General features: G+C 34.2%; 1 protein-coding gene across 3 annotated transcripts in view; it reads right to left on the bottom strand.

The window, feature by feature from the left end:
* The window catches only part of LOC149789077 (uncharacterized), a 64,227-nt gene that overhangs the window by 38,019 nt on the left and 13,610 nt on the right, over positions 1-12,598 (bottom strand). For all 3 annotated transcript variants that reach the window (XM_089975261.1, XM_089975259.1, XM_089975260.1), the window contains exons 3-4: positions 11,805-11,891; positions 3,267-3,354 (exon numbers count right to left, since the gene is read on the bottom strand). In XM_089975261.1, coding sequence (XP_089831387.1) covers positions 3,267-3,354; positions 11,805-11,891 — 175 coding nt within the window. The remainder of the gene's footprint in view (positions 1-3,266; positions 3,355-11,804; positions 11,892-12,598) is intronic.

The raw sequence follows: 12,598 nt of genomic DNA, 5'->3' as shown, positions 1-12,598 counted from the left end.
ACTGACCTATATGACTTGTGTTTAATTTTCCAGAGCTGACAGATATTATCTTTTGGAGACATATGCTCGAAAATGGGATTTTTCACTAAAATAAATTTTGTTGAATCAGTGGTTTATGAACTACTATGTCTGACCTGTTCCATAATGCTGTTTAAGGATTTTTTCGTCGATCAATGCCATATCTGTTTGTGCAGACAGAGATATTCAAATAAATATCTTTATTTCTTAATTTTATTCTTTTAACCTTATTTATTCGGTTTATCTTAACCCTGATATGGAGGTATGGTTTTGAAGTATATAATTTGCATGTCTAAACTGATTGATTAAAACAATGAAATTTGCATTCTATTTTTAAATTGTCTATTTTAATTAGGCTCAGCATAATGCCCTTTCTACATTTAATTTAAAAATACTGCTGAAAGGGAGATTGACCATCATGCTGTCTATTTGTATCCATCCAACATGTACATCTGACTCGTATTTAACACCATTTTTGAGCTCAAAATCACTCAGCGGCATCTCCATTTACATTTTCCCAACTCCAGCAATCCGAGTTACTTCATAACTTTAAGAATTATTGTCATCATCACTATCATCAGCAAGTATTTGCTGAATGAAATCATAATGAACCATGCCGGGAATCAGACATTTTGGATTTTCTTGGTGGCCCGTATTTTAAACATTTGTAAAACTTCCTTCATGGAAGGTTCAAACTATACCTTAATAATGCTTATTCCTGGGCACCATGTGCCAATCAAATTTAGTTTAACAACCACTCAAGACATGCTTGAAGAACCCATATGTGTAAACAGTTGCCAACCCAAAAAACAGGTTTCAAGATAAGAACGGTTAAATAAAAATTGTATACTTTGCCAAGCACATTTTCATATCCAGGGCTTTCAACTAATGTGCAGGAGTTCTCATGCATCAACAATTTCCATGTTTGCAAATTCAAACAAATTTTGCACAATAAATGCAATCAAACAACCTGACAGCATCTCTGTTTACGTACTTTACATATCAATTAATGACTTTTGTGCCAAGTTTTTCTGTTGCTATGCCAATACCTCCTGTTTGTCACACGGGGAATAAGCTATTTCTAATGGTTGGTTATTGCTTAACCTGAACCAGAAAAAAGCAATAACCACCAATGAGAATTCAGTGTAACATATTTCACCATGCGACACATTGGAAGCTTTCGAATCAACAGAAGTTGACTTGATTCAATTCATTGTAGAAAGTGGTTATTTAATGATGAGTAAATTACTTAATTATACATGTGAACACATTTGGAATGTATAGTATATGCTGAATATGGAGATTGGTTAAGATAATTAGAATGGGGGTAGTTCCAAATTACGAATCATGACAATCTGTGTTAATTTTATAGATGGCAAGTATTCTCAATAGTCTTTTTTGTTTTACTAATAAAAATGAATGCATGTGACTGCAGATGCTGTTTCAGATGAATTCTAATTTTAAAGAATAGCACACCCTGACAGCATCTCTGCCTCATTACTTGACATATCTAATAACTTTCCGGTGAAGTCTCGCTGTTACTCTGCCAATACTTTCTATTTGTCATGCAGAGAAAAAGCAATATTGATTTGTGATTGGTGGTTATTGTTTATCAAACAATAACCACAAATCAGAAATCAACGTTACCTGGACCAAAACAACAATAACCTCAAATGAGAATTTAAAAAATACTGCGAGGAGTTGAGAATCTAATTAGTTCATTTGTATATAAATACAAATATACAGAGCAAATTTAATTAGTCTACATTACATGATTTTTGCTTAATCATACAACAAAATAATTTTCCAAAAAGTCCAAGTGCACAAAGTTCAAAACGGTACTAACATTGAAAAAATTCCTGCATTAGCCAATTACCTATCCATCTTAAAGTGTGTACAATTTCATGATTCTGAGTTTATTATTAACAGCCAGATACCAAACCATGACAAAGTGCGTTTCTCAGTTTAATAGCTAAAAGCCAAATAACAACCCATGTTAAAGTGTGTATCAATTTATGTTTTGGAGTGGATCAGCTAAAAGCCAAATACCAACCCATGTTAAAATGTGTATAATTTCATGTTTTTGAGTTTAATAGTTAATAGCCAAATACCTATCAATGATAAAGTGGGTACAATTTAATATTTATCAGCTCAATAGTTAAGAGCCAAATACCTATTGATGATAAAGTGGGTACAAGTTAATATTTATCATTTCAATATTTAATAGCAAAATACCTATCAATGATGAAGTGTGAACAAGTTAATATTTATCATTTCAGTAGTTAATAGCCAAACACATATTGATGATAGAGTGTGTACAAGTTAATATTTATCATTTCAATAGTTAATAGCCAAATACCTATTGATGATAAAGTGTGTACAAGTTAATATTTATAATTTCAATAGTTAATAGCCAAATACCTATTGATGATAGTGTACAAGTTAATATTTATAATTTCAATAGTTAATAGCCAAATACCTATTGATGATAAAGTGTGTACAAGTTAATATTTATCATTTCAATAGTTAATAGCCAGAACTTAAGAGTATGGTTGTAATTTCTGCCAAAAAGTGAAGTTTTATCCAGTAACTGGCTCAAGATGGTACCATGGGGTGTTGCAATGGCAGTTCCAACCCTGTCTTTATCTTCCAGACCATATGTACAGAAGGATGCATGGTCATTATAGGAGACCTGATTTCATCCAATTTACTTAGACAAAAGGACAAGCTTTATCGAAACAGACGATCATGGTGGCAAGATTCATAAAACTGCTGTGCCTCACTCAAAGGGACCAGTTTAGTTGCTGGTACATGAAAATCATTTGAATGTGACCTACACAAACTATATTTTACTTTTGATGGTTGGGAAGAGTAATTCTCATTTTAATGATTATATTAAGTTCGCAAACTCACTTATTTCGACAGCAAGAACAAACTTAAAGACCTAATAACGTTTCCTACCTGAAATATTCTCAGCATGTTTTTATTATTTTATTTTTTTAATGTTTTTCTCATTTCATGTTGTTTGTTTTTGTAATAATATTATTATGTTTCTTATCATATAGGTGTTGTCTAAAGTTGTAAAGCACTTAGAGCTTCTAAAGATTAGGCGCTATACAAAGTCCTCATTATTATTATTATTATTATTATTATAGTATCCATAAAATGACCACCACAATCCAACATCTCAACTGTTATGGAATGCCTATGTATTTGCACTCTTGTAGTAAATACTAATATATCACTACCTGTTGCCAAGAAAATTGGTGAAAATCCCAAGATATCCTGAGCATTTACATCAAGTCCATATTTCAGCAACAGAATTACGGTTGGTAGCTGAAACAAAAACAGCATTATGTAAATAAAGGACTACTAATGCGTACATGTATATGTTGCATAGAATATTTGACTTGTTGAAGTAGTGCATAGAAAAAAGAACTCTGAAATAACCTCTGCATCAAAGATACCAAATTTTCTAGTAAAAACTTTCATCAATAATACTTACCCAATCACAACACCTCAGGAGTATTAATACTACCTTGCAAATCCAGCCCTACAAGCTAATATATTTTGCTACTGGAGTTAAATGTCTGTACATATAGGTGTCAGCCAGACAGAGCGGTCTCTACTTGATATAGTGATTGGCACCAAATCCAATGAACCTCAGTTCAGAATTCATGCTCTCCGATTAGAATGTTGTTGTTGTAGGGTTTAATACCAAATTTCAGCAAAAGATAGGCTATACACGGCACCCAATATGTTGTGTGTTGTTTGTTCGTCGAGTCGACAAGGATCACTCTAGTCCTCCGAGGGTTGGAGGGGTAGGTTATATTCTGTGTGTGCGCAGGTTGCTGATGAGACCTATCATCAATCTATGGACCCTAACCACTGTGTTATAGTGGGGTTACAATGTACCTTTATTTTTGCTACTAACTTAGCTCTGCCGCAGCCCAAAATTCTTGTCACAAAGGACAAAATCCATATGGATCAGAACCAGAATACAAACACAAAATATACTGACAAATTATTAATATTCAACACTCAAACTTGTCTGCAGTACATGTGTAACTTTCACTGAATGATCACGAGCCTGAAGTAGCGAATATTCTGCAATAAGCATGTGTGATCAGAGTGCCGTTTGGCTCTCATATTCTTCATTTAATGTTTATAAATCAGTCTTGATTAGTCTTTCTATATAAACTGACACGTTTCAAAGCTTAAAAAGATCCATCTGCTCGAACATTTTCCATCATATGACATCCACAACTCACATTGTAAAGCATTTCACTTAAAATCTGATGCCATTTTGTATATATTACAGGCTGGTCTGCTACTGAATTAGCTTATCTATACATTGTTGTTGTTGTGGGGTTTAACGCCATTTTTCAGCACACGATAGGCTATACATAGCGGCCAGTATTAATGGTGGAGGAAGAATCCAGGAAAACCTCGAAAAGAACCACCAACCCACAATAAGCTACTGCCAGGCTTTCTCACATACCCACATTGGCTGAATCCGAGACTCGAACCGGCGCAGACAGAGGTGAGATGGCAGTGACCCGTAACAGAGAGTGCTTTAGACCATTCAGGGCCCCTTTCTATACATTGAATCTGTCAGGAAAAGGCCAAGTTTGGATGCAAATTAAAGGAACTGCAAAAAAATTATTAAAATTTTGACATATGTGATAATGATGTGGTTTATTAGTTATTTTTGTTTCCTCTAAACAGCTACACTAAATATATGTACCTTGGTATCATACTACTACCACTAATAATAATAATAATAATAATAATAAATAATAATAATAATAATAATGACACTATTAATAACGCTCATGATATTCAGTGCATAGTACATGAATTTGTCATAAAACAAATTTAAGAGCTTGACCTGTCTTTAGAGGTCACCTGCCTGCAAAGTCTACTATGTCCTTTTCCAATGGGTGGCCCCTGTAGACAGGTTTGACTGTAATTAGATTCTCTAAGTTATAAAATGAAAATTTAAGAAGAACTTATTACAAATTAAATCCAAAATAATCCTAAAAGTTATATCAGAAGTCCAAAAGAATAAAGTGTTCTGGATGAGCTCCACATCTTGAATGTGCTGATGTGCCAACAGTCTTGAATGTGTCACAATATTCTTAATGCTAACCCATCAATATAATCAGGGCGATAAATGGACAAAAATATCCCCTAAATAGGTCATATTAGGAATAACAAATATCTCCTAAACAGGCCTGCTCAAGAATAACAACGAGCACTTTGTGATTCTCTGTATAGATATTTCACAGACCCTAAGAGATAAGATGAAGTCCAAACTTATTTCCTAAAGTGCCAGATATAAAATGTCACATGTCTTGCATATGACTGGACTGTAGTGTTGGTAATTAGTTGAAATAAAAAAATCTGTGACTTGTTTTTTGTATAACTGAGACAATGTTTCAGTTCAGACCAGTATTCACTCACATAATTTAGTAGTGGTGTTTGAATACCATCCAGTCTCTAATGAGTGGAAAGATGAACAAATATGGCACTTGCATTTGTTACAACTCTATGGTCTTAAACTAAGTAATAAAAAAAGAGTGAAAACTGACAAGTTTTATAAATTTCAACAAATAATTTATTTCTCAAGAATACAAAGTAAAACTTTAAAAAGAACTTACAGTAATGTGATTTAAATCCCAAACAATCCTAAAGTTTTATCACAAATTTAAATGAATAAAGTTCCAACTAAATACCAGTAGTATTCCAAATAAGTTTTATCTGATATATTGCATCAATATAATCCTAAAATGTCCTTATCTGAATTCACTATAATTCCAAATGAATGTTTCAATCCAAGAATATTACTGACGAGCACTTTTTATTACCAGTGAATAATAATCTGAATGAATAATTAAAACCCAAATGAATATCTGAACACAGCAATGAGTAATTTTTTAAAAGTAAACAACATTATATGAAAATAAAACCTAAAATATAATAAGAAAACCAGGATGAGGGTCAAATCTTTATTTCTATAACATTCTGAGTTGTCAACAAGATAAGGTCTAATACTAAAATCATAACAAAGACATGGCAAACAACAGGGCACAGTCTTTTTCCACGGGGTAATACCAATGTCCACGATTCAGATTATGATAAACATGTTTACCACCATTGATGTTGTTGTTGTTGTGGGGTTTAACGCCATTTTTCAGCACGATGGGCTATACATGGCGGCCAGTATTAATGGTGGAGGAAGAACCCGGAAAACCCCGGAAAGAACCACCGACCCACGAGAAGCTACTGGCAAGCTTTCTCACATGCCCACATTGGCTGAATCTTAGACTCGAACCGCCGCAGACAGAGGTGAGATGGCAGTGATCCATAACGAAGAGCGCTTTAGACCACTCGGCCACTCGGGGCCCTTACCACCATTGATAATTATCCTAATATTTAATCTATACTCATAAAGAAATATTAGCAATGTATTCTGTTGTTTACAAACCCAATGACCCTATTCAATTACACCATGAACTTAATTTTGGACTATGGTCCATTCATCTAAGGAATCATTTGCCCTAGAGTCCCTGGGAGGAGAACAGTGGTTAGATACAAAAAGGAAATTTCTGAGTATAATTCTTTTTCTCCGAGAATACTTACCTGTTAGGAATATAAGCCACAGTACCTCCTGAATCAAGCCCTTCTAAAGATGAAAAGTTTACTTTCTGTTTACTGTTATGTATATTTAATTGTATTACTTGTTGGCTTTTCTTCATGATTATACAATGTGACACCGCTATAGCGCGCTCCGTTATAATGCGAAATTCGGATATAACGTGGTTGTGGTGTGGTTCCCGAAATTTCATATACACGTATTTTTCTTGTACACAAAAAATAATCTTAAAAAGTAAGAAGAAAAAAAAAACGTAAAAAGTTGCTTATCATTTTGGGGAAAAGATCGCATGTGAATAACACAAGACAATTGTGGCTAGGCTCCTGAAATTTTATATACATTTTCCTCATACACGAAAAAGTATTTTGTTCTTAAAAGTAAGAAGAAGAAAGAAAAAAATAAACGCATAAAAAGTTTATTCTGGGATCACATAGGTCTTCGCCAATGTCACAAACTTGGATTGTTTTTCCTTATTGGCTGCAAAACATGCCATGTGGCTTTTTATTTATTGGCGACATTGTTGGCTGTTTAAATTTTTATATACGACCATTGGTTTGGAGTGCAGAAATTCAGAGGCCCCATGAAAGGAAGCCACAAACTGGATATAAAATGCACTGAAATTTATCTATTGTTACATAAACAAATTCTTTGTCCATAGTGACAAACCATCTAAACAGTGCATTGTTATATCATAATCCGCTTATCTTAACATCTAGCATGAGTTCTATATTTTGTGAAATATCAGCTTTTTGTTGTTGACATTTCTGGTAACGGAGATCAACTAGACGAGGCATTGTCTCGTAATCTATCTTTCATCAGATTTTTGGCTGCTTGCTAGTAAGTAATATATTTACAAAGACTGACATTTGTTATGTGGATGGTAAGTAAAATTCCTCTTCTTTTCACTCAGAATTAAATCCTTCAGAACACTCACGTTTTCTGCAATAATCTGCCATCAGAACACCTGCGTCTCTATCGTCCGTTGACCCTTTGTTAATTTTCAGACAAAAAAATGGAAGGCAGCATTATGCTGCTACCACAAATGTGAAGAAAGGAAAAAAAATACATCTTACTTATTGGTTTATTCAGTAGGCATGGAGGGACAGTAACTAGAATAGCCTAAATGATGGCCAATTCCTTTTTAAAAATGTACCCAGATAAAATAGTTTGCTGAAATTTCAAATGAAACTGATTACCTTTGAAGCACCGACTGCTATGAAAACATACTCAGAAAATGGAAAAAATACCAGTCTCAATCATACAATACAATTATTTCATCTTGCCGCTACAATAAGAAATGGGCATTTGTTTGGTTCTCCAAAACTGTCCTTTAGGGGTGACTTCAATAGTGCATATACTCTTCATCAAAGAAAGCCGACTACAATCTTTCAATAACAGCAGAACTTTTCTTCAAAGGAAGTCAGTACCAAACTTAAATAAAAGTGATGGAATTTGATGGATTTTTGCATTTTCCAACGTGACTGGAACACATTAACTGTGCTGTGAAAGTTTCCATTTTGCAGGGAAAAAGTTTATGCTTACGTTGTTGTTGCTGTTGTTATTGTAGGGTTTAACGCCATTTTTTAGCACAAGATAGGCTATACATGGCAGCCAGTATTAATGGTGGAGGAAGAAACTGGAAAGAACCACCAACCCACGAGAAGCTACTGGCAAGCTTTCTCACATAACCACATTAGCCGAATCCGAGACTCGAACCGACGCAGACATGGGTGAGATGGCAATGATCCGTAATGGTGAGCGCTTTAGACCACTAGGGGCTTAAGAACGCTACCTACGGCGGCTTAAAATTCAAAGTAACTTTTACCAACTTGGAATGTACTAGAAAATAAATGTGTTTCGTTATGTGATTGTGCTGTTTTTCCACTGAATTCAGACCAATTACAAAATTATTGAATATTTTAAAGCTGTGTGTGTGTGCATATTTTCGATGGAATCACTTGCATTGTGGATTCAAGTATATGATGAGGTTTGCAGGTGAGTACATGGTGTTGAAACTATTCATGCTATACATTAGACATTTATATATAAACAGGATTCACGTACATGTACCAATTCATGTTTCTCTAAATAAAGGAAACTATTATATTATATCTTCTGTTTTTACTACAGGTGTATTATCCCCCCCCCCCCCAATTTTTTTACATTTTTTTTTTTGGTGGGGGTGGGGGGGGTACTTTTACTTCAGCTAATTGACTAGGTTGTATGTAACACGGTTTGGTATATAACGTGGTCAGGTTTTACGGCTCCCAACTACCGTGTTATAGCGGAGTCACACTATGTTATATACATATGTAGTTTGTACTTAACCTTGCTAAATTATACATGACTAGGGACATTTATTTCATAAACAACAAAATACAAATCTAAAATTTTCTGTCACTGTGGAGTAAATATTCAGATTATTAATGTAAACATGTTTACCTGAATTTGAGTTAAACATTCTGGATTTTGACATTAAAATCTCTAAAATAAAAAATTCCATTAAGTGAGAGAGTATCTCCAAAAAATGGTAATTGAGATCTATATCAAGCAGAGGGGAGTATAATTTTGTTTACTAAGAATTAATCATTCTTGCCTTAAACATCTTATCAAAATTAATCTTACTGTTGTGCTCAGTTTTATATTTGGATGCATTTATTCAAATTATTATTCACAGGAATTTCAAAGTGCTGAATGATATTCTTGGACTGGAACCTTAGATTGTAGTTAAAGTGAAATCAGACAAGGATATTTTTGGATTACATTATTGTGATACATCAAAAGACTGTTAGTACATCATCACACTCCAGGCTAGTGGCTCACTACCACATTTGAGACTAGTCAATAAACCGCTTAGCAAATTTTTTCTTACCCTTCTGTTCAAGCACGAGTTAAATAGCCAATGAAAAACAATGTTTCTAATACAACTAGGCAGTATGTTATTGAAAGATAACTGGGGATTTGGTGTTTTCGAGTCTATTCAGAAATAGCTTTCAAAATGTGTTTCCTACTCGATTTTCAGGCAAAAATGACAAAAAGCTACAGGGGTTAATGTATTAATATGTCTGAAAGTAAAACAACCCTCAAAGTATGGAATGAAAATAGCTAATAGTACAGTCAACATTAGAAAAGATCATTAAGTGGTCTGCTGAGACCCTCAGCAATGTTCAAGTTTGAACACCACTGCTACAGGGGTAACACAGCCTGGATAAGGAAACATACCAGTGACTTTAATAAATATATTTATTAGAGAGAGATATGAAGATCTGAATAATAATAACAATAATGCTTTATTTATAGAGGGTGACTCATTAGTCAAGGACTATTCTCCCTTGAGGCCCTCTAAGGTGAGTATAACAATGCAAATTATATGAAGATAGCAATAATTACTGTTTATTTCAACATGTTTAGTATTAAAATACTAAATTCCATTATCTATTAGAATCACATACATGTTCATGATATCTCTTCTTAAATACTCTAATATTTTCAGCAGATTTTACATGTAGTGGAAGCTTGTTCCACATAACTGTACCAGAGTATCAGAAGCTCTTTTTAAATTGTTCTGTTCTTGGTTTTGGTGGTGTAGAAGGTTTCCATGTGATATTGATCTCAGCTGGTATTATGTTGACAAAGGCCTTAAGATACTCTAGTACAGTTCCATGTAGACATTTATATAAAAGAACTATCCTGTCATATATTGTGAATCATTTGAGTTCTGTAAATAATGCTTTTGAGGGATGATCAATTGATGTATCTAAAATTACACGTGCTGCTCGTTTCTGAAGTTTATAAATCATGTCAAGCACAGATTTAGCACAGTTTCCCCATACATTTGAACAACAATCCTTTGTTGGAAGAATATATGACTTGTAGTATAGATTTTGGGTTTCCCATAGGTAAATATTTCTTGATTCTGCTGAGTAGGGCAATTTTGGATGACAGTGTCTTACAAAGCTTATGGTCATTCCATAATAAATTATTATCCACTGTCACACCTACCAGCTTTTCATGTTTGACATTTTCTAATGGATGATTATTTATTGCAAGAGATAGTTCTGGGTTCCCCAATTTGTGTAGCTTTTGTGACATCCCCAAAATCATACATTGTTTTACCTTCATTAATTATCATCCTATTTTATTGTGCCCAGTTTTGGACTCTAATAAGGTCTGAGTTTAATCTCATTTGGATAACTTCAGTATCATAACTAGATGTATACAAGGTTGCATCATCAATATTGAAGAGAACTTTTCAGGATGCATACAACAGCAAAGTTTCATTAAAATATCCCAAGTACTGTAATTGTTATACTCAAGACATTCTTACAAGTTAAAGGATTACGTTTTCCGTTGCTGTTACCTTGATCTTGCGGGGCTCAAGTAGCAGAGTGGTCTAAACCACTCACTGTTTTGGATCACTGCCATCTCACCTCTATCTGCCTTGGTTTGAGTCTCAGGCTTGGCCAATGTAGGTATGTGAGAAAGCTTGCCAGGAGCTTCTCATGGGTTGGTGGTTCTTTCTGGGGTTTTCCCTGTGTTCTTCTTCCACCATTTATACTGGCTGCCATGTATAGCCTATCTTGTGCTGAAAAATGGCATTAAACCATATAACAACAACAATATTGATCTTGAAAGACACACCATCTAGTCGTAATATACGCACCGGTAAAGTTTCATGAAAGTCACTGCAACTGTTATGCAAAAGTTATGGGTCAGACAAGCAAATAGTACTAGCAAAATAATTAAAGCCCAACTTATGTCCAGCATATAAAATATGCATTTAAATTCACATTAAGTATTTTTTTACCAAACTTGATACATCTAGTCATACCAGGAGGACACATTATGTCACAAATTCTGGGTTATGATTCCTTAAGTTGGGGTGGAGGGGTGAATTTGTCATCAAAAGAATTTGCAGTTCATGTAATTAGCACTATTATTGTTTTGCTACAGAAGAATCTCGGCTTTGAGTGATACATGCCATTTTTAATTGGTAAAGGTCCACAGGACTCACCTTATGCAAAACCACAAATAGTTGAACTGTCTTTACAAGGAAACACAAAGGGGACATAATTCTGTCCTTTGCTGATAGTCCATATATTGCAGGCAGTCATTAAATGTAACTTACATTTTTGCAGGCCACTGCACAGTGAAGGGCTGTCATCCCCATGCTGTCTCTCTTATGTAACTTGTTTGGGTCCACCTCTGTAAGCAACTGAGGAAATAAAGCATCATTGTTTGATTTTTAATTTCAACAAGTTTTCAATCTCTCGCTTGTGAATGGCATTGTGATGACGTAGCTTTCTACTTCAACAAGTGAGATAGTAATATTGGGTACACATTTTAAGAAAAGCAAATTTTATAGTAAATTATGTCTGAGAATACTTACCCAATCACAGTAACATTAGAAATAAAAGCTTCCTGACTTCCAACTCCACGCATACTAAATGACAATCTATTCTGTCTATAGCATGTACACAAAGACACACATGCCAACCTTCTCAGTAAGGCAGTTGATTATTTCCCAAGTTAGACCAGTTTTCAGTAAGGTGGAACTAATTATCATGGACTGCTTATGTCAAACAGAAAAACCTGCATTAAAAATTCCAGAAGTGCAATTCAAGGTAGACACTTTAACTAGACCTCAAAGTTTATAAAGTTCACTTGAACCATAATTACCTCAAGTACGAACTGCAATTCCAAACTGCTTCTTGCCATCTAATACAAAACCCAGAAACAAAAATCAAACATGGACAAGCCAGTATCCGGATTTTACTGCAAAAAATCAGATTTCCATAAATTATGCTTTTTATTAAGTCAGTATTTCATACCTGTTGAGATGAAAACCTGTATGCCAGACTAATAAAAACCTTACAAAGACAACAAAAAACTTGCACGAAAAAATGTATTCATACATCAGAG

Source organism: Sinohyriopsis cumingii, chromosome 11 (genome assembly GCF_028554795.1).
Source record: "Sinohyriopsis cumingii isolate HCF-2022 chromosome 11, ASM2855479v2, whole genome shotgun sequence".
Classification (NCBI taxonomy): domain Eukaryota; kingdom Metazoa; phylum Mollusca; class Bivalvia; order Unionida; family Unionidae; genus Sinohyriopsis; species Sinohyriopsis cumingii.
Note: the sequence above shows the minus strand (reverse complement) of the source record. Positions and strands in the feature narration are given on the sequence as shown.